The 26,299-nt window shown below is 42.7% G+C and overlaps 1 protein-coding gene across 1 annotated transcript in view; it reads right to left on the reverse strand.

The window, feature by feature from the left end:
* LOC139276885 (zinc finger protein 335-like) overlaps positions 1-25,741 on the reverse strand; it is a 143,491-nt gene extending 117,750 nt beyond the window's left edge. Inside the window, exons 1-13 of the mRNA XM_070894883.1 lie at positions 25,556-25,741; positions 22,467-22,696; positions 21,611-21,759; positions 21,061-21,201; positions 20,720-20,893; positions 19,637-19,810; positions 18,729-18,902; positions 16,896-17,051; positions 16,580-16,772; positions 14,608-14,744; positions 13,862-14,018; positions 13,252-13,349; positions 8,508-8,612 (exon numbers count right to left, since the gene is read on the reverse strand). Coding sequence (XP_070750984.1) covers positions 8,508-8,612; positions 13,252-13,349; positions 13,862-14,018; positions 14,608-14,744; positions 16,580-16,772; positions 16,896-17,051; positions 18,729-18,902; positions 19,637-19,810; positions 20,720-20,893; positions 21,061-21,201; positions 21,611-21,759; positions 22,467-22,696; positions 25,556-25,681 — 2,014 coding nt within the window. The 5' untranslated portion in view covers positions 25,682-25,741. The remainder of the gene's footprint in view (positions 1-8,507; positions 8,613-13,251; positions 13,350-13,861; positions 14,019-14,607; positions 14,745-16,579; positions 16,773-16,895; positions 17,052-18,728; positions 18,903-19,636; positions 19,811-20,719; positions 20,894-21,060; positions 21,202-21,610; positions 21,760-22,466; positions 22,697-25,555) is intronic.
* Positions 25,742-26,299: the final 558 nt, after the last annotated feature.

The following is a 26,299-nucleotide window of genomic DNA, read 5'->3' on the forward strand; positions in this document are numbered from 1 at the left end:
ATGAAGTCGGTGCCCCTTTATCAGAGCAAGACACTTCATCGATGAATAAAGTTAGTCTGAACTAAACTTTAAAGTGTTCGAGTCAGTGTATTCGCTGAAACAGATTGAGGGAAAAGAATCCGTATCAACAAGGCCACCAGGAATAACTCCCCTGCTCTTCTTCAAAATAGTGCCATTTGATTTTTTACATCCACCTGAGAGAGTAAACAAGGCCTCGATTTAACATCTCATCTGAAATACAGCACTTCCAACAGTGCAGCACTCCCTCAGTACTGAACTGGAGTGTCAGCCTAGACGTTTATGTTCAAGTCTCTGGAGTGGGGCTTGAACCCTTAACCACCTGACTCAGAGGCAAAAGTGCTACCCACTGAGCCACTGCTGAAATCTGAAATAAAAACAGAAAATGCTGAAAATACTCAGCAGGTCAGGCAGCATCTGTGGAGCGAGGTCAACCATAACTCAGTGGTAACACTCTCACCTCTGAGTCAGATAGTTGTCAAGGTCAAAATCCAAGCTGACACTCCCGTATAGTATTGTGATAGGGTGGAGGGCAGGCATGGTTAAATGGCAAGAGCGATGATGGTGCGACAAAAGGTGTGTGTGTGGGAGGGTGGGGTAATGGGACAATAAAGAACCATTACCAGCACCTGCACCGGTCATCCAAGTGCTCATTGTTCATGTGTGAGCCCTGATAGGCTGTTTGAGCTGAGATCGCCTCCTTTGTTGAAATCAGATAGCTCAGCACAGACGAAGGAATTAAACCTGGGAAAATCCTGGGCTGTCCGACATATACTAAGTGAGTACAAATTTTTCTTTACTAAGCAGTTTTACTGTTGGCTAAACAATTCAACCACTTTCATTGGCCCAATGTGTTTATGATTCAGTACCACATAACAGGTTGTTAGCAAAATTGAAGCCCATGCAATAAAAGGGGCAGTAACAGCATGGATAGAAAATTGGCTAAGGGATAGAAAACAGAGTTGTGGTGAATGTTGTTTTTTAGACTGGAGGAAGGTATACAGTGGTGTTCCCCAGGGTTCAGTACTGGGATCACTGCTGTTTTTGATATACATTAATGACTTGGACTGGGGATTTGGGGGTTACAGGGCACAATTATAAAATTTGCAGATGACACAAAACTTGGAAGCAGAGCAAACAGTGAGGAGGATAGTAATAGAGAAAGCGGGAAAGGGGTACTGAGGTGAATGATCAGGCATGATCTTATTGAATGGTGGTGCAGGCTCGAAGAGCCGAATGGCCTACTCCTGCACCTATTTTCTATGTTTCTATGTTTCCGGAGGACTTAGACAGGCTGGTGGAAAGGGCGGATACATGGCAGATGACATTCAATGCAGAAAAATGTGAGATGATACATTTTCGTAGGAAGAATGAGGAGAGCCAATACATGTTAAATGGTACAATTTTAAAGGGGGTGCAATATGAGAGAGACCTGGGGGTGCTTGTGCACAATTCTTTAAAGGTGGCAGGACAGGTTAGCAAGCAGTGAATAAAACATATGGGATCCTGGACTTTATAAATAGAGGCGTAGAGTACTAAAGCCAGGGAGTTGTGCTGAACCTATATAAACCACTAGTTTGGCCCCAGCTAGAGTATTGTGTCCAATTCTGGGCACCACACTTTAGGAAGGATGTAAAGGCTTTGGCGAGGATGCAGAAGAGACTTACTAAAATGGTTCCAGGGGTGAGCGAGTACGGTTACATGAATAGACTGGAACATGCCGTTGCTCTCCTTAGAGCAGCGTAGGCTAAGAGGAGATTTAATAGAGGTGTTTAAAATCATGAAGGATTTAGATAAAGTAAATAATACTTGCCTTTATTAGGTGAGGCATAGTATACAAGAGCAGGGGGATTATGCTTCAACTGTATAAAACACTAGTTGGGCCACAGCTAGAGTACTGTGTGCAGTTCTGGTCACCACATTACAGGAAAGATTAGATAGGCTGGGTTTGTTTTCTTTGGAACAGAGGAGGCTGAGGGGAGACCTTATTGAGGTGTTTACAATTATGAGGGGCCTAGCTAGAGTGGATAGAAAGGACCTATTTCCTTTAGCAGAGTGATCAACAACCAGGGAGCATAGATTGAAAGTAATTGGTAGGAGGTTTAGAGTAGATTTGAGGGGAAATTTCTTCAACCATTGGGTGGTGGGCGTCTAGAACTCACTGCCTAAAAGGGTGGTGTAGGCTGAAACCCTTACCACATTTTAAAATGTGCACTTGAAGTGCCATAACCTACAAGGCTACGGACCAAGAGCTGGAAAGTGGGATTAGGCTGGATAGCTCTTTGTTGGCTGGCACGGACACGATGGGCCGAATGGTCTCCTTCCGTGCTGTAAATTTCTATGATTCTATAAAGAGAAACTGTTTCCAATGGCTAAAGGGTTTATGACCAAAGGGCACAGATTTAAGGTGATTTCCAAAGAACCAGAGATGACATGAGGAAAAACTTTTTTACGCAATGAGTGGTTAGGATTTGGAATGAACTGCCTGATAGTGTGGTGGAAGCAGATTCATTAGTAGCCTTTAAAAGGGAATCGGATAAATACTTGAAGGAGAAAAAATTTCAGGGATATGGGGAAAGAGCGGGGGCAGTGGGACTAACTGGATTACTCTTAGAAAGAACCAGCGCAGACTCGATGGGGCGACTGGCCTCCCTTTGTGTTGTACTATTCTATGATTCTATGAAATGGGGGAGAAGAGTTCAGCTGTGCATTCCGTGTAGTGAAATTGAAACACATTCTTTATAAACACATTTATACCAAGGTAATCTTTCTCATTATGGTTTTTAGTGGCTTGTTTACCAAAGGAAGATGCACATATTCTGCCTTTTAGGTTTCAAACTTATTGGGAGTAACTTTGACTTTGTGTACAATGGAAATATAAATTTGGAGAGAGGTAAAACGAGCTGCCGATTCACAATCAGCCACTTTACAGTATCGCAAAATCAAAATTACCCCTCTTGTATTGTGTCTATTTAAAATTGCCACACTGAGGTGAGCATCTGTAATGAGAAAGTCAGTAGATGCGAAGACAACCATTGATAAGACACCAGGCTCTGAATTTTCGACACCGTTACCGCCCAGTTTCAGGTGAACAAAAGTGGGAAGTTGGTGGGAAGCCATTCTGCCGGATCACTGACATCCACCAGCACTCCTGGGATTTCCTGCAGAACGTGCAGGCAGATGTTGAACTCACATATACAGATGACGAGCGACTGACAGGAGTGGGTCTTCTGGCGTGTTTCCTGTCATGACACTCTAGCAATGCTGGTTGTCAAGAAGATTGATGAGCTAATGGAGATTTTAGGGGTAGAATTGAGAAATAGGAAAGGATTTAAGACTGTAGTGGGAGTTGTGTGTAGGCCCCCTGGTAGCTGCTGTGAAGTGCTAGATCATATACATGCAGAGATTAGACCAGCGTATAGTAAAGGCAGAATGGTTTTAATGGGGGATTTTAACTTTCGTACAGCTTGAGATAGGCAGACTTGCACCTGTCAGAAAGGTAGTGAATTTCTTGAGTGTGTCCGGGATAGTTTACTACAACAATATGTCCTGGAGGCAACAAGAGGCAAAGCCATATAGATTTAGTAATGAATAATGAGCCAGATTTAGTTAATAGCCTAACTTTGCGTGAACTTTTATCTAATAACGATCATAACATGATCGAGCTTAATTTAGCGTTTGAAAGGGAGAAACGCTAAACAGCTGTTTGGGGAAGGCCGATTTCAACGGGATGAGACAGAGTAGGTGACTGAAGTAGTGGACAGGGGAATGTCTACGGATGTTATTTAAATGGAATTCCAGAAGGCATTTGATGAAGACCCACAGTAAACTGGGAAAATCTGTTACTGGGTAAAATGACAGAAGATCAGTGGGAGATGTTCAAAAAATAATTTAATGTGATACAGAAGCAGTTTATATCCCTGAGGGGCAACAGCTCTACTTGTCCAAAAAAGCTATGGATGACTAAAGAGGTAAGGGACAAGATAGGTCATGCCTGACAAATCTGATAGAATTTTTTGAGTTGGTGACTGAAGTAGTGGACAGAGGAATGTCTATGGATGTTATTTAAATGGAATTCCAGAAGGCATTTGATGAAGACCCACAGAAGAGACGGTTAACTAAGGTAGAAGCCCACGGAGTTGAGGGCAAATTATTGACCTAGTTAGGAAATCGGCTGAGTGACAGGAGACAGACAGTAGGGATAATGGGTAGGTACTCAAATTGGCAGGATGTGACTAGTGATGTCCCGCAGGGATCTGTGTTGGGGCCTCAACTATTCATAGTATTTATTAACGACTTAAATGATGGCATAGAAAGTCACATATCCAAATTTGCCGATGACACAAAGATAGGTGGTATTATAGGCAGAGTAGATGAAAGCATAAAATTACATAGGGATATCGACAGATTAAGTGAATGGGCTAAACTGTGGCAAACGGATAGAACAGGGTACTTTCTAAATGGTGAAAAGCTAAAAACAGTGGCGGTCCAAAGAGACTTGGGGGTCCAGGTACATAGATCATTAAAATGTCATGAACAGATACAGAAAATAATTTAAAAAGCTAGTGGAAAGCTGGCCGTTATATCAAGGGGATAGAAGTGATGTTACAACTGTACAGAGTCCTGGTTAGACCACAGCTGGGATACTGTGAGCAGTTCTGGGCATCACACCTAAGGAAGGATATATTGGCCTTGAAGGGAATGCAGGGTAGGTTTACCAGAATGATACACGGACTCCAAGGATTAAGTTACGAGGAGAGATTACACAAATTAGGGTTGTATTCCCTAGAATTTAGAAGGTTAAAGGGTGAACTGATCGAATTTTTCAAGATATTAAGAGGAACAGATAGGGTAGCTAGAGAGAAACTATTTCCGCTGGTTGGGGATTCCAGGACTAGGGGGCATAGTCTAAAAATTAGAGCCAGACATTTCAGGAGTGAAATTAGGAAACACTTCTACACACAAAGACTGCGATTTCCCCTATCGAGGCGGGCAGCTTCAGGGCAGATTCGTACCCCACTCCTTGCTCCATGTCAGCTTCCCCCATGATGTTCTCCTGATTGGGCTTGTTAAGCCTGCCCTGTGAGGGTCCCGACCAATTAAAAAGGAAGCTGGTCTGATGATGTAATTTGATGACGCGTCATCAGCCAGTTGCCGTAAAGGGACCATGTCCACATTGATTTTGACAGTTGTGCTGTCAGTGTTCTGCAGTATTGAGGTGCTGCAAACACTGACAAGCACTGCACAAAAGTGCACGGCTGCACCCAGGCTCTCCCATGACTCCATCCGTATGCTTATGGTGGGAGTTACACCATGCAGGGAGGTTTTCTTCCCTTCCAATTTGCGGAAGATACCTCCCCAGGAGACAAATGCAGCCTGGTTGCACATTGCACAGGAGGGCACAAGCAGGGATGTTGTCAGGAAGACTTGGCTGCAGTGGCACAAACCTTTCAATGATCTCAGTAGTTCACAAAATGTTACTGCAAAGCCACACTCAACCTCATCTTCCTGTTCCACTCATCACATCCCTTCCCTATGCCTTCCCTACCCTACTCCTGCATATCCTTATTTACACCAACTTACCTTGCACCTCCACCCATCCCTCTCTATCTACATTATCACTTCCCCATCTCACTAGCCACCCCTCACACTCACCATCATCATTGTTCAATCATACCAACTAACAATACACAAGGCTAGGCACTTGGGTCACTTTAATGTGTTGTCAAACATTAAAATCTTTATTTTCAACACTTTGCCTTTTTGGACAGATTTGTATGCTCCTTTGGAAGTATCAGTGAGTTGTAGTGAATGGTGAGACATAAGGGTACCCCCCCCCCCCACCCCCTCCCCCCAGCAATGGTGATGAATGTGAAAGGAATGGCTTGGGCATTGTAGGGATGCTTTATGATGTTGATGTGGGGTGGTGCCAACCTGGTGCATCATGTGGTAGCCAGGGTGTACAGCATCAAGTGAAGTAAATCTGGCCTCCCGGGCAGCAATGTGGTCATGTGCTGATGCCCTGTATCCTGTGCAGCTTCAGATGATTGGGGAGAAGGTTGTTGTTGGTGATGCTGGTGTGCCTGGTGATGCTGATGTTTGGGGCTGATAGCGGAGGGATTCTGAGGACCAAGGTGAGAATTTTTCAAGGACACTGATGCTGCTGGAATAGATAGCAGCTGACGTTGAGATGACACAAGCATTCTGTCAATGGTGAGAGAGGTTGCTCTAAGGAAGTGACACTGGATAGAGAGTTTGCTCCAAACACTTCCAACCTTCCCAAAGCTGAAACGTGCATTCTAAATCCTGAAGGCTCCAGCTTCTAACCATTGGAAAATGAACAGTTGTGAAATGGTAGCCTTTATGTAGCTGTCACCTATTCAAAGCAATGGAGAGTCGTTGAAAACCCAACCTACTTACCTGACGTAATCCCCGAGTGACGGGAACCTTGTGAAAAAGTTGGATAAATGCTTAGTAGGTGGTAAAATACTGTTCAACTACCTTTAAGCACCCTCTTAACTATTTCAATTGGCTCACCCGCCGATTAGTGCTGGGTCTGTGAAGCGCAGGCAGACCCGGCACTTTGGAAACTGATATGAAAGCGGGTACACAGCGGGCTCCGGACACGCTGTCAATCTTAGGTTTTGACAGCTGACCCGCCTCCGAACCCATCCACTGAGCGCCAGCAAAATTCAGCCCACAGGGTGGTAGAAGTTTGGAGCTCTCTTCTGCAAACGGCAATTGATGTGAGATCAATTGTTAATTTTAAATCAGAGATTGATAGCTTTTTGTTAACTAAAGAGATTAAGGGATATGTGCCAAAGGAGGGTCTGTGGGGTTAGGTCACAGATCAGCCATGAATGGCAAAGCAGGCTTGAGGGGCTCAATGCCCTATTCCTGTTCCTATGTTCCTAATGGCATCAAGTGTTGCCAAGGCAACAGGTCATTGCAGGGTGAGGATAGCACTCATGTGACCAATTTGCATCAAGATTCACACACACACAATCATCAAGAAGAACATATTTTGAGGTGCAACAAGCAGTTTATTGTATGAAAAAGCATTCAAAATGAAAATAATTTATCCTCAGTTACATTCTTTAAATTAATTAATACTAAAAATGCCATTTTAAAAAAAACATTGTTTGTAAATTCTTTTACATACCAGGGATGTTTACTCAACGTTACTGAGTATAAGAGAAACCTAAATACAACTATACATAAAACATTTAAATATGACAACTAAATCATCTTGATGGACATGACCTGCATCTTAGCAATACTATTGTTGTAAAGGCTCCTATTGTAAACTCCTTTTGAAGACCGAGCATTAGCTCAGGAACAATGGGCCAAATGGTCTTGTTCTGTGCTGTCCTGACCTCTGTATGTTGAGATGAGTATCAGTGATAAAAGAGAGAACAAACATCCAAATTATACAACGCAAAAGCCAATGCAAGTTGGACAAGGGGTCCCTTTCACATTTTGAGTTGGAGGTTGAAATGATTAAGGCCTCTTCCCAAGTTCAGTGCAATCATGGCAAGGCAGTGATTCCCAAGCCACTTTATTAGATGTTTTGATATTAGTTCTACCTGCTATTGGATGGCATGATTAGTGGGCATGGCAAAGAGTTGTTACCACGCCGATGCAGGGGAGGCACCAGTGGGATACATAAACACCATGACTGTCGTCGCAATGCATCTGTCCATTAAACCGATCAACGGCTGGCACACTGCATCACCAAACATCTGGGCAAAATCTATCCAAAATTATTCTCAACTAGAAAAAATAAACATAGAAATAAGAATAAATAATAAATCTTGACTGTAAGATATAAAATGTATCTGTACTTGGAGTAAACAACACACATTATGGTTGTCGGTGGGATACTGTTTTCTCCACTATCTTTAAGGAAGACATATTTGAGGCTCCCCGCACGTCTGTTTCAGTCAAGTCCATCACATGTCAGGTGATAGCAGAATAAGCAAAAGTATTCCAGAGACAACCACAGTGCATCCTTCTTTATATCCTGTATTGAATCTACATGAATTTGCATTCGCTTCACATTTATGTCTGACACAATGTCACACTGATGTGTCATTAGTTGCAGTGAGCATTACAAACCAAATTCTAGATTTATACTGTCCAGCAGGCACTTTGATTCAGCCTGAATAAAGATCCATGCAATCAAAAGAGTCAAGTAATTTATCTTTTGCAAGTGATGAATAAAATACTGTCCATCACTGGTCAATCCTTCAATCCAATTGCTTATTCAATTTAACTGGGTTTCATAGTTTCACCCTCTTGCTCCTTGATAAAATGTTTGGCACAGATTTATTATCCTTCAACAACAAACTGAGACCCAGTAAGAATGGAAAGCAAAAGAAAACTGAAGGATTACGTTGTGATGCCAAAATGTAACAGAATAACGTAAACATAATAAATTAAACAACAATTCTTCTTCCAGAGAATGCTGATCCTGAGGTTGAACTTTTATTCTTTACATGTCAGCAAGTCATTCTTGGTGTGTCCCACAAAAGTAACCCGATTTTGCTTGTTCAATACCCAGAAGTACTTTTCAAACAGGAAGTAGATGTTCACTGAAAGAGAATGGATTAGAAAGGAGATTAACCATCTCAAAGAGCAAAGGATAATATTGTGTATGTATATGAATTTCTCTGTTTATTCTCTTTATTCCCTTCATACAATCATATAATGTATTCAACCCATTATTATCAGGCTCTCAGTTGCACAACTATTTTTCATGTAAAGGATTCAATGATCCTGCCTGCAGCACTAGTGCCAATTCTTTGATCTGCACTCCCTTTCAGCTAGGCTCACGATAAAGAGTACAGCATCAGTGAATTTGTCTAATATTACAGAATATAAAGCCCCAAAGTATATATGCTTCATGATGTACTATGTCAGGGCACAATTATTCATAACATTGACAACATTTGTCTCTAGTGGTCAATAACTTGTGCTGTGCTGTGTCAATAGGTAGTAGCAGGTCCTGGGTGACGTCAGTGGGTGGCATTGTATGCTTCTTTTGATTAGATTGCCCGCTAAAGAATGTCAAGGCCTTGGAGAGGGTGCAGAGATGATTTACCAGAATTAGACCAGGGATGAGGAACTTCAGCTATGTGGAGAGATTACAGAACCTGGGATTGTTCTCCTTAGAGCAGAGAAGGTTAAGGGGAGATTTAATAGAGGTGTTCAACATTAACAGGGGTTTTGATAGAGTAAATAAGGATAATATGTTTCCACTGGTGGGAGGGTTGGTAACCAGAGAACACAGATTTAGGATAATTGGCAAAAGAACCTGAGGGAAGATGCGGAGACATTTTATTGCGCAGATAGTTGTTATAGAAACATAGACACATAGAAAATAGGTGCAGGAGCAGGCCATTCAGCCCTTCTAGCCTGCACCGCCATTCAATGAGTTCATGGCTGAACATGAAAATTCAGTACCCCCTTCCTGCTTTCTCGCCATACCCCTTGATCCCCTGAGTAGTAAGGACTTCATCTAACTCCCTTTTGAATATATTTAGTGAATTGGCCTCAACTACTTTCTGTGGTAGAGAATTCCACAGGTTCACCACTCTCTGGGTGAAGAAGTTTCTCCTCATCTCGGTCCTAAATGGCTTACCCCTTATCTTTAGACTGTGACCCCTGGTTCTGGACTTCCCCAACATTGGGAACATTCTTCCTGCATCCAACCTGTCCAAACCCGTCAGAATTTTAAACGTTTCTATGAGGTCCCCTCTCACTTTTCTGAACTCCAGTGAATACAAGCCCAGTTGATCCAGTCTTTCTTGATAGGTCAGTCCCACCATCCCGGGAATCAGTCTGGTGAATCTTCGCTGCACTCCCTCAATAGCAAGAACGTCCTTCCTCAAGTTAGGAGACCAAAACTGTACACAATACTCCAGGTGTGGCCTCACCAAGGCCCTATACAACTGTAGCAACACATCCCTGCCCCTGTACTCAAATCCCCTCGCTATGAAGGCCAACATGCCATTTGCTTTCTTAACCGCCTGCTGTACCTGCATGCCAACCTTCAATGACTGATGTACCATGACACCCAGGTCTTGCTGCACCTTCCCCCTTCCTAATCTGTCACCATTCAGATAATAGTCTGTCTCTCTGTTTTTACCACCAAAGTGGATAACCTCACATTTATCCACATTATACTTCATCTGCCACGCATTTGCCCACTCACCTAACCTATCCAAGTTACTCTGCAGCCTCATAGCATCCTCCTCGCAGCTCACACTGCCACCCAACTTAGTGTCATCCGCAAATTTGGAGATACTACATTTAATCCCCTCGTCTAAATCATTAATGTACAATGTAAACAACTGGGGCCCCAGCACAGAACCTTGCGGTACCCCACTAGTCACTGCCTGCCATTCTGAAAAGTACCCATTTACTCCTACTCTTTGCTTCCTGTCTGACAACCAGTTCTCAATCCACGTCAGCACACTACCCCCAATCCCATGTGCTTTAACTTTGCACATTAATCTCCTGTGTGGGACCTTGTCAAAAGCCTTCTGAAAGTCCAAATATACCACATCAACTGGTACTCCCTTGTCCACTTTACTGGAAACATCCTCAAAAAATTCCAGAAGATTTGTCAAGCATGATCTCCCTTTCACAAATCCATGCTGACTTGGACCTATCATGTCACCATTTTCCAAATGCACTGCTATGACATCCTTAATAATTGATTCCATCATTTTACCCACTACTGAGGTCAGGCTGACCGGTCTATAATTCCCTGCTTTCTCTCTCCCTCCTTTTTTAAAAAGTGGGGTTACATTGGCTACCCTCCACTCGATAGGAACTGATCCAGAGTCAATGGAATGTTGGAAAATGATTGTCAATGCATCCGCTATTTCCAAGGCCACCTCCCTAAGTACTCTGGGATGCAGTCCATCAGGCCCTGGGGATTTATCGGCCTTCAATCCCATCAATTTCCCCAACACAATTTCCCGACTAATAAAGATTTCCCTCAGTTCCTCCTCCTTACTAGACCCTCTGACCCCTTTTATATCCGGAAGGTTGTTTGTGTCCTCCTTAGTGAATACTGAACCAAAGTACTTGTTCAATTGGTCTGCCATTTCTTTGTTCCCCATTATGACTTCCCCTGATTCTGACTGCAGGGGACCTACGTTTGTCTTTACTAACCTTTTTCTCTTTACATACCTAAAGAAACTTTTGCAATCCGCCTTAATGTTCCCTGCAAGCTTCTTCTCGTACTCCATTTTCCCTGCCCTAATCAAACCCTTTGTCCTCCTCTGCTGAGTTCTAAATTTATGATCTAGAATGCACTGCCTGAAAGGGTGGCGGAAGCAGATTTAATAGTAACTTTCAAAAGTGAATTGGATCTCTACTTAAAAACAAAATATTTGCAGGGCTATGGGAAAAGAGCAGGGGAGTGGGACTAATTGGATAGCTCATTCAAACAGCTGGCACAGCACAATGGGCGGAATGGTCTCCGTCTGTGCTGTAATTTGTGATGATAATGCCAATAAAAGGTGACTAGGACTAATTTTGGGTTAATTCTTAGTTGCTCTTGTAAGCCAAATTTCACATCCGAGCAAATATTTGTGGAAGGAGTCTGGAGCTTTTTGTCTTTGTGATTAGATGTACACCATGTAGTCTGCTGGACTGCATAGTTAAAATTCATATTCCCATTAATTTACAGAAGTACCAAACTGCAGATCTTGGTGTTCTATCCACTAATGAGGCAGCAACACTAAGGCAGCCTTCTCTAAACCTCCAGACCCGTGACGTTCAGACAACACAAACCAATGCATAAGAAGTACCAGTGACTTGAACTGAGTTACCTAAACTTCATGGACTGGACTGCCAGTGCCTCACAGAGCTCACAGACTAATCTGGACACAACAGGATCAACTGCTCCAAATAGGTATCGACTCTATGGGCCTGAATTTGATGAAGGCCCCCGTCCGCTCAAATGCCACCCAAAGGACCGCCGATGGCCGCCGAGGTACCTGACGGTACTTTGGGCGGGGTTTTCATCAACAAGGTCCCTCGAAGATTGGCGGGCAGCAAATGAAAGACTTATGCCACCAATCTGGGTGGCAGCCGACGGGAGCTCTCATTCTCGGCGGCAAAGGCGCTTACTGCCCAAGTGCCGCCGAGGATGGAGTCGAGCCCATGGAGGGTCGAAGACCTGCAAAAAAAAAGCATTAAAAAAAACCATCGGAACACCTTCAGGGGACACCATCCAGGTAAGTCCCTGTAAAGAAAAAAATTAAAAAATGTTTACTCACCTTTTTTTTCAGCTCTTCAGACCTACCGTCGGGGACAGACCAGCCTCCTCGCAGCGGTCCACCCCCAGTTTGCCGGCGCCGACTCCTGCCTGCATGAATATGGCATCTCAGCGGGCGGGAATCCACTTACACCACTCGGCCGTCCGCTGATGTCAGCGGGCAGTTCCCGGCAGTTCTCCCCTCCCGCCCGCTCCAGCCCAAATCGAAAGTGGCATTGGGCGGGACCCGAAGAGGAATGTCGGTGGCAGTCGGTGGCAGTCAGTGGCAGTGGGCGGTGAGTCCATCATTTTCGGGCCCTATCTCTTCATGACATAGCGATACTTATTTAGTTTCTTTTAAAATAGAGGACAACTAGGACTTAAATCAGTAAGATATGTGGGAGAATCTAGAACTAGGGGGCATAGTTTCAGAATAAGGGGTCGCCCGTTTAAAACTGAGATGAGGAGAAATTTCTTCTCTCAGATAGTTGTGAATCTTTGGATTTCTCTACCCCAGAGAGTTGTGGAGGCTGGGTCATTGAATGTATTTAAGGTGGAGAGAGACAGATTTTTGAACGACGAGGGAGTCGAGGGTTATGGGGAACAGGCAGGAAAGTGGAGTTGAGGCCAAGATCAGATCAGCCATGATCTTATTGAATGGCGGAGCAGGCTCGAGGGGCCAAATGGCCTACTCCTGCTTCTGTTTCTTATGTTCTTGTATCAATTTCAAAAACTGCCATAACAGCCGTTGTTATGTGCCTCTGGGGAACACGTTCAGTAGGTACTGTGCTGTACTGATGTCCTCTAACCATGTTTTAACATAAAATTACATAGGAAATTGCACATCTGCATATATTACATGTAACCTATTTTGTGTTTAACAAAGTTGGTTAAACAGAAGAGTTAGACCATGCAGAACTGTTTGGCATGTAAAGTTGTAACATGTCTGATAAACTTACTTTTGTGCATGAATACAACATTGGCATCAACTGGCACGTGGTGATATCTGTCATAAATGTGTTCAATCTTGTCGACTTTCTGTGTCTTCATGTCGAGCCTGAATGTCAGATTAAAAAGATTCTGTTAATTTCAATGCAAGTGTAATTGTTCCATTTACAAGAGCCATGAATCTTTAACTTGCAATTTTCCCGAAAATAAAAATTCTTCAGGAACACATGCGTTAGCTTAATTCCCCCGGAACTCCTGCTCAGTGAATATATGGCCAGCATCTCAACAGTGAAGCTTCTCTGCTGCACTGCAGCTCTTGCAACACCGCATGGCCAAATATGTTCATTCCAATGCCGCGTGTACATGTACACACAAATTCATTCCGAACATTCATGGTCCAATGTAGAGGAAGGAGGTGAATATTATAGACGGAGGGGTTAGGAAGCCACATAAAAGAAGGTTGAGACAATGTCTACAATAGTAAAATGTATTATTTTCAACAAGAAAAGATTGCATTTATATAACACCTTTAATATAGAAAAACATCCCATATTTACTATTTGAGCTTTACCTGAAAGCTAACACTCCTAAAGCTTTTAATTCTCATCATATTCTGCTCACCTCCAAACCTTCTGACCACCAAACAGCAGCACTTTCTTTTGGCCTTTCATAACTGCACCGACTATCCGTTCAACATTGTCATCGATGCCCAGTTTGCCGATGTCCTTGGGATAGCCCTGTTCAAGGCTAGTGCCAGAAAACACCCAGTGTGATCTCCCTATAGGGAAATATAAAGGAACAGCTTAGTTTCTGTCTATTGCAATGGTAGGAAACAGTTCTAACTTAATCAACTTAGAAATGACCAACAGCATCGAATGAATATAACGCAGTCATTTAACACTCTGCCTGCTCTTTAAGTGGTGGTGCCAACCCATGGCAGTAAAAAAATACAACTTATGTTCAATACAAAGAGCTATCAGTCTAAACTTGAGGGTTGTAGCTTCCATAAATGGCTGTGAAGATGTTGTGTGATAACCTTAAAAACTAACATTTTATTATTGCTTGATTACCTTGGAGATTGGCTGTGTTTTAGAATATTCGTTGGTCAGCAGTTAGCACGGATTTTATTTTTTTGCCACGTTCTGTATCACACCCATTCACACGGATTTATGAAAAACTAAACTGATCGGTTCCAGCATAAAAACATAAACAACTGTATTAAAAAAAGGTTGCTGCTCCAGAAGAATAGTTTTACTGTGCACTCAATCGTTATCATCACCAACAGTCCACCCCATCATCTCAATTTGCTAATAGTGTTGCCTAAATATTTGCCTGAAAATTATCCTTCCTCAATAAGTCAGACAAACCTGAGAAAATGTAGACCTTCTGTGTACTTATATCTTCAAATGCAGCATCAATCTTGAAAGGAGCTTTAGGCCACAGCTTTGCAATTGGAATTGGTCCCATGATAACTTTCTTTCTTGGCATTAACTTCCAAACATTTCTATAAGAATTGTCAATAAAATCACATTTTCAGAATAAGTATGGGTACTTTTACCTCAACTTTGCCAACTGGCTGAAGTATTTTCAATGCATAACATAGGACGAATCCCTTTTGTTTCTTTTACAATTACGATATTTCCATAGAACGTACAGCACAGAAATGGGCCATTTGGTTCAACTGGTCCATGCCTGCATTTATGCTCCGCACGAACTTCCAATCACTCTTCTTCATCTAACACTCTCAGCATAACCTTCTATCCCTTTTTCCGTCATGTGTTTATCTGGCTTCCCCTGAAATACATCTATGCTATTTGCCTCAACTATTCCTTGTGGTGGTGAGTTCCAAATTCCATTCACTCTCTGGGTAAAGATATTTCTTTACATTGCCTTTTCAGTCCTGAGACACAAATTTGAATCTAACCCAACTGATGGAATGAAAAAATGTCCTCTGTGCCAGCTGTAAAAGCCGTAGCCTAGAATTACGATTGGAAATATGCAAGCGGACAAACGCTTCAACACCTGTATAATGCTAACCCATTTTATGTTAAATGTGTTAACATCTCTGCTAGAATAGCAAACAGAGGAATGTCACTTGAATGCTGAATCCACTAATTTATCTCCAATAGTCATTTCTAGGCTCATAAATCTAGTTCATAGTTTGGCACAATGGACATGCAACTGCACCAAACTGCCAATAATTTGCAATTAATTGTCAGAGAAGATGGAGAAAATGGAAACGGTACTTTGCTGGAACTCTTCAAACCTTGGGCCTAACACACGTTGGAGCAGCTTACGGCATTGTCGTGCACCCATACAAGAGGTCGTTTAGATTGGGTAACACTAGTATTAGCACAAGAGATGAAGGGGGAAAAAGATTGCACCGAGCAATAACATCCATTGCCTTAGTGAGCCACAAACTTACAGGACATAGCACCTGATGTGTTGTATTCTCATTGCCAACATCATTCTTTTTTAAAGGAACATGATGCTTTTAAAGCACATTCTTTCAAACTTTCCTGTGGTGGGTGCCACTTGCAAATATTGATAACACTCCTGAGGACTCCTCGTCCTAACTTCTACCCAAAGGGAAACAGTACCACTATTCAGAAAATGTATATACAGCAACAGAAATAAGGTGCTAGTAAGTCAAGTGATACAGAAGTCTGATGACAGATGGAGTGAAACCCCACAGATGCCCTAGTATTCCCTCAGTGTGTGTGGTTCTGGGTACTGCACCTTAGGAAGAATATATTGGCCTTGGAAGGAGTGCAGCACTGATTCACTAGAATGTTACTAGGGTTCCAAGGGTTAAATTATGAGGGGAGGTTAAATAAACTAGGCTTGTATTTTCCTGGAATATAAAAAATCAACGGATGATTTGATTGAGATTTTTAGGATTTTGGAGGAATTGATAGGGTAGGTAGAGAGAAACTTTTTCCACTGCCGGGGCGTCTAGGAAAAGGGGACATACCTTTAAAATCAGAGCCAGGCCATTCAGGAAAGAAGTTACGAAATACTTTATCACACAAAGGGTAATAGAAGTGTGAACCTCTTCCACAAAAAGCAGCTGATGCTAGCTCAATTAATAATTTTAAATCTGAGATTGATAAATTTTTGCTAGCCAAGTGTATTAAGGGATATAGAGCCAAGGCAGGTGGATGAAGTTAGGATACAGATCAGCCATGATCTCATTGAATGGTGGAACAGGCTGGAGAGGCTGGATGGCCTACTCCTGCTCCTATGGTTCCATGGCCTCTCTCTCTGGTCACTTACAAATACATGTTCTTTCTGCTTCCACTACTTTGGAAGTGATGGATTGAAGTAATTATTACTTACCCATTTTTGAAGAAATGAAGTGTTTTCTTTATACTTGAAACTGCATCATAAATATCCACGTTGCAGATGTTAGGTGGCTCGTCAGTGGTGGGCACAATTGTTGTAGATGTTGGTACAGTTGTTGTAGATGTTGGTACAGTTGTTTTAGATGTTGGTGCCGATGTTGGGCTGAAAGTAGGACCCGGTTTTGGTCCTGTTTACAAAATAAGATAACGTGAGTGCGTGTATTTACTACTGTCCATACAGATATGTTAATATGTCTGTAAAAGGCTTTGTGTTGCTGTCTTTTAGCTTGAAATAATAAAATTGACCATACCATATAGATGCTGGATTCCTGCAATGTCGTCACTGGGTAGCTTGAAGTTTTCACTGTAGTTATACATCGGGTACATGAGGGCATCTTTGATAGTGGAATGATCTAGTCCCAGAGAATGTCCAAACTCATGGGCTGCTACTAAAAAGAGGCTGTATCCTGCATAAGAAGACCGATAAATTGGTCAATTGCTTGAATGTTACCTTATTTTGGCCTATCCCCCCCCCACCAACCCCATCCTGCTGAAAGCACTGATTCATAAAAACGTACATGTCCAAAATAGACCATTGTGGTCCCTCTGGCTGGTCCCAGTGTAAATAACACATGTTGGGTTTATGGTTTCAAGGATGCTGCCATTGCTCGAGTACCTCTCCCAAGCGGCCATTTTGCATCTATGAGTCTATCCATTGAGTAATATAAGAGTGTTTGGCTGTGGGTAAGGTCACCAATCCTCTCCTCATCTAACATCCACACTCACGCGCATGATCCACCGGATTGTGTTCAGCAGCTGAACACTGGTTCATTTTTCTTCTCCTTGGTCCAAAGCTACTGAAGTCAGTTAATGCCTCCTCATTGCCTGAGATCAGCTAACTTGGCCCAAACTGGAGTCTGAAACTGCCACCTTCTTATGCTGTATGCCCGAGTCATCATCATCAGGCACTGAGCCACCAGGGGAATATTAAACATCTGTTGTCAGTTTAAATAATCCAGGTTCTAATTTCAGAATGATTATAAGTTGAGAATTCCAAGATAATAAGCAGGTTTGACGACATCTTTCTCTCTCATACATACACATATACACATATACAGAGACAGAGAGAGAGACAATATATTATGTATCCGGAAAGTTGTTTTACAAAATTCATTCATGGGATGTGGACATCGCCGGCAAGGCCAGCATTTATTGCCCGTCCCTAATTGCCCTCGAGAAGCCCTCTTCTTGAATACAACTGAGTGGCATGCAAGGCCATCTCAGAGGGCAGTTAAGAGTCAACCACATGTGGGTCTGTAGTCACATATAGACCAGACCGGGTAAGGATGGCAAATTTCCTTCCCCAAAGGACATTAGTGAACCAGATTGGTTTTTACGACAATCCGGTAGTTTCATGGTCACCATTACTGATACTAGCTTTCTATTCCAGATTTTTATTTAATTATTTTGAATTTAAATTCCCCAGCTACCGTGGTGGGATTTGAACACTTAAATCCCTCTCCCTTTCTGCTCCTTAAAGGCAACTCGACACCTCACATCATTCAGGAGAGAGAGGCGAAACATTTCTGTAAGGACAACTCTATTGTTGGTTTCAAGTGTTTAATTTTAGTCAGGAAAGCAATATATATCGGTTCTCTTCTCCCCATCCATTCCCCAGTGTGATGGCTCAGTGATCCATGGCGCAGCTTCCAGTGGGATAGAAGAAAACTGAGCAAGTCTTGCACAACTTTAAGACAGCGAGGGAAAGCAACATGAAACTGTACAATTGGGAATCAAGAACATAAGAACATAAGAAATAGGAGCAAGAGTAGGCCATTCGACCACTCAAGCCTGCTCCGCCATTCAATAAGATCATGGCTGATCTTCTACCTCAACTCCACTTTTCTGCACTATCCCCATATCCCTTGATTCCCTTAATATCCTAAAATCTATCGTTCTCTATCTTGAATATACTCAAAGACTGAGCCTCCACAGACCTCTGGAATAGAGAATTCCAAAGATTCACCACCTTCTGAGTTCAACTACTTGATCAATAAATTGACATATTTACTCTGAGAATCATCGGACGGTGATACTAAAGAAAAGGAACAAGGGCGGAAAGATGAAAGAGCTGCCATATTTACCAGCATCAGCACAGTAACCCCACTTTTTGTCTTCATCGAAGTTACTGGTGGTTGCGCACCAGAGCTTCTGATCTGATCTGCCATCGGCGGTACACGCATCATACGTTTTGTCAAGGAATGTGAAAGGAAACGAACACTGTTCTCCATCAGAATTTCCACCAACCACAGCATCGGCTGCAAGAAAAACACGTGCGGTGAGGGAAGATTAGAGAAAAGGTCAGTACCAATTGCTCAACCCAAAGTAGAACTTCAAGGTCCGTCGGGCCGGTAGGACATAAATTTAGAGAAGTGAAAAGTGAATTTAATTCAATTGTAGAGAACAATTCTTTACTCAAAGGCCAATAAATATTTGAAATAATCTACCAGAGAAAATAATGGAGTCAAAGAGTAAGGGGAGTTCAGATTCAGTTGGATGTTAGGTTGGGTGAGTTGGAGCACTGGAGGGACAGACTTGATGGCTAGCTAGCATTTTCTCATCCTTGACATGTTTTCTAATGCTCTTAATAGTGAGCGATCTCATTGCAAGAAAAATAAAGCAGAAAACAGACATTTGGAATTAATAGTCCATATTATTAATTTTCTCTCCAGTTTTCTCTCCGTCTCTTGTTAAGTGCTGACCCACACTGAGGCATCATTCCAAGGGCAGGAGCAACTACCGTTGCATCGACCAAGTAGTACTTCTTTATGTACGACCCTAGACAACGAGTGTCACCGACTATTTTCACCACCACGGGCATCATAACCTACTGCCTTACCCAGTCTCCGAAACAAACTCATTTGTTAAAGAAAATCTGTCATTTTTTGTTTCTTTAACCAAATCCAGATCCCAAGCGGCTTATCACACTCTATCTGGTTCGACAAAACACAGTGTGATTATTGAATAGAGATTTCTAGCTATGACTAATTACCTGGACTAGGGCAGAAGCCATATTTGCTATCTGTGTCATAGTTGCTGGTGGTTGCACACCATTTGTAGCCATCTTCACGGCCCTCAGACGTGCACTGGTCATAACTCTTGCCGTTGAATACAAAGGGGAACACACAAGGTGAACTGTTGCTGTTACCACCCATGGTGTATAACACTGAACAAAAGTGAATAGAAAACAGAAATTAAAATAAAACTGCAGTGAACAAACTAGAATTATAATAACACAATACCTTTGTGGAGATTTGCATTGAACAAGCACTATGGTTTTGGAAGCCTTCCATCTATAATAGTGGTGATAATCTTACTGATTAAATAATGCCATAAGTCTTGTGCTGCTCCAGGAACTCAAGAATTTATCCTCCTTTTAGTTTTCAATTGAAGGCACTGACACATACTGGTCTATGCTTGCACTGGCATCTATTGACCGCTGGTGTCTCCTCCTAGTAGCCATTCCTCAAGCATGAGCCTGTTCATTGGCCATGGGGAACATTAAAACCAAGTCCGATCATATCCTCTCACCCTACAACCACCGTATGGGTTCTCCAGCAGATGTCTCGAGGCAGTGTTCAGGAATGGTTCTTTAATTAATCCTATCCCTTCCCTGACTCAAATTGTTGAGGCCAGATATTGATCCCCTACTGTCACCCTGGCTGAGATCAGGTCTTCGGCAATAGCCAGAAATTAAATTTTGGGCCTGGGATGTCAGCAATTAAAGGCTTTACAGAAATCTGAAGGCCACAAGCTCTCATTTTCTCTATAATAGCACATTAGGTTTCATTTGGTTGTTAAAGATCCAACTACATGGCTGGTGGTTTATTTCTGCCGACAGTAAACCCTAGAGCTGGAAACTACTTGGCGTTTTTAATGCTATATTATATTTAAACAGTGGAGAGAACCATGCTATAAATTTGACCTGATGCCAGTTCAAACTGCTTCACATCAGACCAGCTTGTCAGCAGTTGGAATCAATGTCAGAAATGAAACTTGAGGAGGGAAATCACTAGCAACACAGCAAACATTAGCATGGAGTCCATCCTATCAAAATGAATGGATAACAACTTACATCCATGTGGGCAGAATCCATATCTCTGGTCTTTTTCATAGTCTGCAGTTGTAGCGCACCAAGTATGCCCATCATCTCTTCCATCTGCGGTACAGGCCTTGTACGTCTTTCCATTGAATGTAAACGGGAAGTGGCAGAAATCTCCATCAGCATTGCCGAAACGGGTTTTAACCGCTGCGTGAGAAAAGTGAAAACATTAGAGGACTAGAAGTGGAGGAGGCACAGCCCCTCATTTCTGATAGTTGCAGTGTGAAAACACAGGACAGGCGTTTTACTGATTGGTAATTTTCATAAATCACTGGAAAAGTATTTGCAGAGTGATTGTATTCAATGTTTGCTACCTGCTCCTTTCCCCAAGGTCCAGAACTCATCGTCATCGAAATGTGCATCACCGTGCAGCTTGCCATAGATATTTTTGCCGGGCAGGTAGGCATGTGCCAAAAGACCATCCTTTCCATCAAATGGATATGGGTCTCCATGCCCTTCAACAAAAATAATTGAAACATATTAACAATAGAAATGTGAGCAGGGATCTAGAAATCTAGAAGTCCCTAAAACAGGCATTGAAGGACTTAGTGGCACAGCTGGAAAACAGTAACCCCTTGTTCCTACAACTTAGATTAACCCAGCAATATTTGAGCTAATGTGCAGATAGCCAATTCAATATATCTCAGATGTTCTGCAAAAACTCTTTACCTCATGCAAAATGCACCATTTCCAGTTGGGCTAAGGTAGAAAACTTAAGCAATTTAGCCCATTCGCCCACATTGACAAGTAAAGTTTGATACTATAAAAAACAATCAGAATGAGGAGAGATACAGAAGGTGGTCGAACAGCTGAATATTAATGGAGACGGGAACAATTCAGATGATATTGTGATTGTGTACTCACATTCTCTGCCAAACTGAATCATGATGTCTGCTTCTCCACTGTAGATTCTAGTGAATGTCAATGGAGTGACGTCACTCCACAATTTAAATGCACGAGCAAATGCATCATCAGCAACAGATGGTTCCAAGTCAGGAGTGTAGTTTATAACTCTGGGAAAAATACAATCAAACATTCAGAGTTAGCAGTTAAACATCGCAACAATACTCCAGACCTCAGGGTACTTGTGAATAATACCATGGGAGGTTAATTATCGTAAAGCATGCTTATTATATTCTAATAAATGACAGAAACACTGCCAGTTCTGTCTCAACTTGTACATTTTCCTTGAAATGGCATCCAGGTTGGTATAGCCTGACGTATTGTTATGCTGTACAATATAAATGAGAAAATCCACCAATAGCATTGTAGCTGGTACAGCCCTAACTGAATAAGTGTGGAATCCCATTGAGAAGGGAAAAGTAGCAACGCCAGCCTATGTGACTGTGCCCACTGGACTTTTCTGGTGCATCACAATGAATGGTCAAAGCAGCAATACCATCCTAGCTGGTAGAGCGCAGTGGAGCTGGTGTGGCACATCCTACATGCTGCAGTCTAGCTGAACGATGATCTTCTTTCTAAACATGACTCAACCTTTTCACTGCCAGCTCCACAATTCATTTGACAATTATGGTTTGCCCACGGGCTCAAGATTGGACACTAAATCATAATTTAACCCCAGTGCATTACTTTGAAACCACAGGAATGTTACAGCTTTAGTTTAATGGTCTATTTGGATAATTACTTAAAATGGAACACTTTTATGCCTCATGTCTAATTCCTTGAATTTAAGCAGGGTCTTTCTTCACCATGTGCTCACCTGTAAGTCAAGTCAGTGTGATCCCATTTTTCATCATCAAATGTCTTGTAGCTGAGAACATCAGGAACGCCACACCGAGGCTTTTTCATGGCACTGAGTGTGGTCGTATCGAGTTCTCCTGTTTCAGGCAGTCCCAGGGTTTTCTGCACCTTTGTGATGGCAGCCTTTAGACTAATCAGTGCATTGCCAGTGCTTTTTAAATTCATGTACCCAAACCTCTGCAGGTAGTTCTGTGGAACAATGAGACCCAGAAGGTTAGGCATCCATTGTCTATTTAGATGTCAGTGATGCTGTCAAGGCAAGGACTAACACTGAATGGTATTTACTTTATTGAAAGTCAAACTCTAGAGTCACATCCTTTTTTATTCCCTTAGTAGTCAATCTCCTCTTGACGGGAGCAGCTTATGCTCATTCCACAGGCACTAACCTCCTGCTGGTAATTTGGTGAAGTACTCATTATTTTTTCAACCTGGATAAATGAGTGTTAGAAGGCTAATTGACACTGAGCTGCATTACACACACAGACATACAGACACACACACACACACACACACACACACACACCCAGCCACACACCCATGCACACACAACCCATGCATGCATGCACACACCAATGTTCGCACACCTAAACCCATGCATGCGTACACGCACCCAGGCACGCACCCATGTACACGCAGACACAGACCATGCACGCATGCACACAGACATTCATGCAGGCATGCACCCACACCCACCCACCCATGCATGCTCGCACACTCATGCCCATGCATACACGCACACTCATACGCATGCATGCATGCACACATACCCATGCATGCACACATGCATACATAAGCACTTTCCAGCAGAAGTCACTCGATAGAGACCAAGAATGGGAATACTGGTTGATTTCCCCCTCCCTCTAGTTTAAGGGCAGTGAGACTTCTAGGTCTGTCTGTATCAGTACAACACCTGACAGTACACTCTCAGTTCAGCTATCAGAGGAGCTGTGTTGGAGGCCCTCTTAAGCTGCTTTTATCCTATGAGCCATGTTCTGGCACCACTGGATCCTGATTCAAAGTCTTTCTGGTGGCTGGCCATAGTAAATACTTGCAGGTTAGCCTTCTAGTTGCAGCTGACTGGGGTCTTACGCATGGCAGGACCCATGGGTAAAACCCCAGTGGTGCTCACACAAGTCTTGCAATTTAATAAAAGCAATTTGAAACCTGGCTCGCAGGACATCTCAGCTGCAGCTCAGCACTAGACTCCTGCTGCTCAAATTTTTGCTGTTTTAAGATTTTTTTTCATGCTGTGCCCAATTAAATCTGAAGCATATTAACAATAATACCTGAGGACGATTATAAAAAGGCAGATTGATTTTCAGAATGAATGATCAAACCATCCAACTAACTGGGGGTGAAATCCTGTTAGGAACCAAAATATTAAAAGGACAAATTATGTAATTAAGTTTAAATGACTGGCTGGATGAACTATAAGATCTGTTTCGTAATATCATTTCTTGGCCTCCTTAACGAGCCATGTGTGATCCTTATCTTTTCTAAGTTAGAAAACCACAGTTGAGCTGTTGGCTTTTGGCGCTTTAACTAATGAAGCCAATGTGATCATCCGTCATCGTCCTCCAGATTTATTTCTTTTTCTTCCAATTTTCCCTTCCTCTCCTCAAGGTGCTATCTCATGCTGGGAGTTGACTGAAGATAATTCTCTCATTGACATTCAGGTGTGGGGCACAACAGTGTCACGCCATACCTGAAGCCACACACGAGGGCTCTTTCCAACCAGAGTTAGCAGCTAGCAATCAGGAACAGGAACCCTTGCCTAGCTTAGGGGTGCTGAGGTCGATTGAAGTGTCCCAACTGCTGCCTGAGATCAGCTACCTCAATAGCGGCCGAGCATCAAACCAGAGCTCTTTTGGTTTGTATGACTCAAGGCTACTGTACCACCTCCATTTTCACATGACTTATCACCGCTGAGCTGTCTTCACAATTTGCATCTTTACTGCCATTTAGATTCTGAAATTCTGAATAGACGTTTATGTAGATAGGGCTAGATGAAGAAGGGTGGGAGGAGCCTCGTGTGGAACATAAACACTGGCATTGACCTATTGGGCTGAATGGCCCATTTCTGTGCTGTACATTCTATGTAATTCCATGAAATTTATTTAAAAAAAATCCTTGATGGTCAGAGAGCTGAAGAACATAACCTCTCCGACTGAACTAAATTATTCCAACTTTACTTCCTATTAGGAGCTCTTCAGCCTTCCTGTTGGAACATCAACTCCAACAACTTCAGATGCCAGCTGTGTACCCAATTTCCCAATTGCTGAATTCCTCATTCAAATTCTGCTGATTGCCCTTCGATTTTGGAGCAAAGTCTCACCCACCCTTTGCCTAACCGAGACCTTGTCTGACGGAATCGATCTTTGTACTGTACACTACACTTCCATCCAACATTTCCACAATCCATTACAGGCTATTGAACCTATTAGCTGCCTCTTTTACCTTTAGCTGTTGTTTTTCCCTTCTCTGTCATTTCGGTCAGTCAACTGCGTGCTCTCGCTATGGCTTCTTCAACAGAGGTCCCAACCCCGTGACCTCTACCACTGGGAAGGGCAAGGGGAGCAGACGAATGGGTACACCATCACCTGCAAGTTCCCCTCCAAGTTCCACATCATCCTGACTTGGAAATATATCGCCGTTCCTTCATCGTCGCTGGGTTAAAATCCTGGAACTCCCTCCCTAACAGCACTGTGGGAGTACCTTCACCACACGGACTGCAGCAGTTCAAGAAAGTGGCTCACCACCACCTTCTCAAGGACAATGAGAGATGGGGAATAAATGCTGGATTTGCCAGCGCCGCCCATATCTCGGAATGAATTTTTTAAAAGTCTGGCTAAAGAGCCTCTCCCACCTGACTGTGGACTTCTGATGAAATTTCCACCTGAAACGTGAACCTATGTTTCCTTTCTGACCTGCTGCGCTATTCCAGCATCTTCTGTTTTTTAAACTTTAGCCTTATTTTTTTTTGCAGCCACATCCCTAAAAGTGTTAACTAAAGACCGAATCAAAGAAAAAAAAAGCTTTTATTCTTACCATTGCCACCTCAGTGTCAGTCATGTTCTGTTCCCCAGGGAACGTTACGAAGAGGGGAGTCATCGGTGCACTGAAGGAGCTGTGTGCCAGCAGAGCAAAGCTCAACGCAACTCCTATCAGCATCATTTTGTGAGCAATAGGAAGAGCAACTGGAGTATTTGGCTCTTGGGATGCTTCTGTTCTTCTGAGCTGGAGAATGGATTGTATATATACACACAGAGCTACTGACATCAGAGGCTGGTGACTCAGTTCAAATCAAAACAGTATGATTCATTATCTTCCTTGGTGAGGAAACTGGGCTTGGAGCCAAGGGAGTGAAACACTTTTGGTCAGCATCGCTCTTGCAACATTTGAATTAATTATTTCAGTTCTCACCACTTAAAACATCCATGATTAAAACGGGAAGTCGCTTAAACTGGCCAAAAGACACTAACCATTAACCATTTGCATTAACGACAATTTCAAAGTTGCCGGTTATGGCGTCTTGAGTGCGCCATTTATTTATTTATTCCCAGCAGCTGAAATTTAGTGCCCTAATTGGATGTTTGAGTTGTTGTTTAAATGGGGCCCTGCTCCTTGTTCTACCAGTTTCTTGGTCCCCACAGCCAGGATGAGGTTGCTGCTGCGGTACCCAGGGTGATGTGTCAGGTATAGGGTTCGACAGTAAGGATATTCCTTCAGGTGGCAGTTCAGGTAACTGCTGATTACACTCCTGTGAAGCACCTTGAGACATTTTACTATGTT

Source organism: Pristiophorus japonicus, chromosome 12, assembly GCF_044704955.1.
Source record: "Pristiophorus japonicus isolate sPriJap1 chromosome 12, sPriJap1.hap1, whole genome shotgun sequence".
Taxonomy (NCBI): Eukaryota; Metazoa; Chordata; class Chondrichthyes; family Pristiophoridae; genus Pristiophorus; species Pristiophorus japonicus.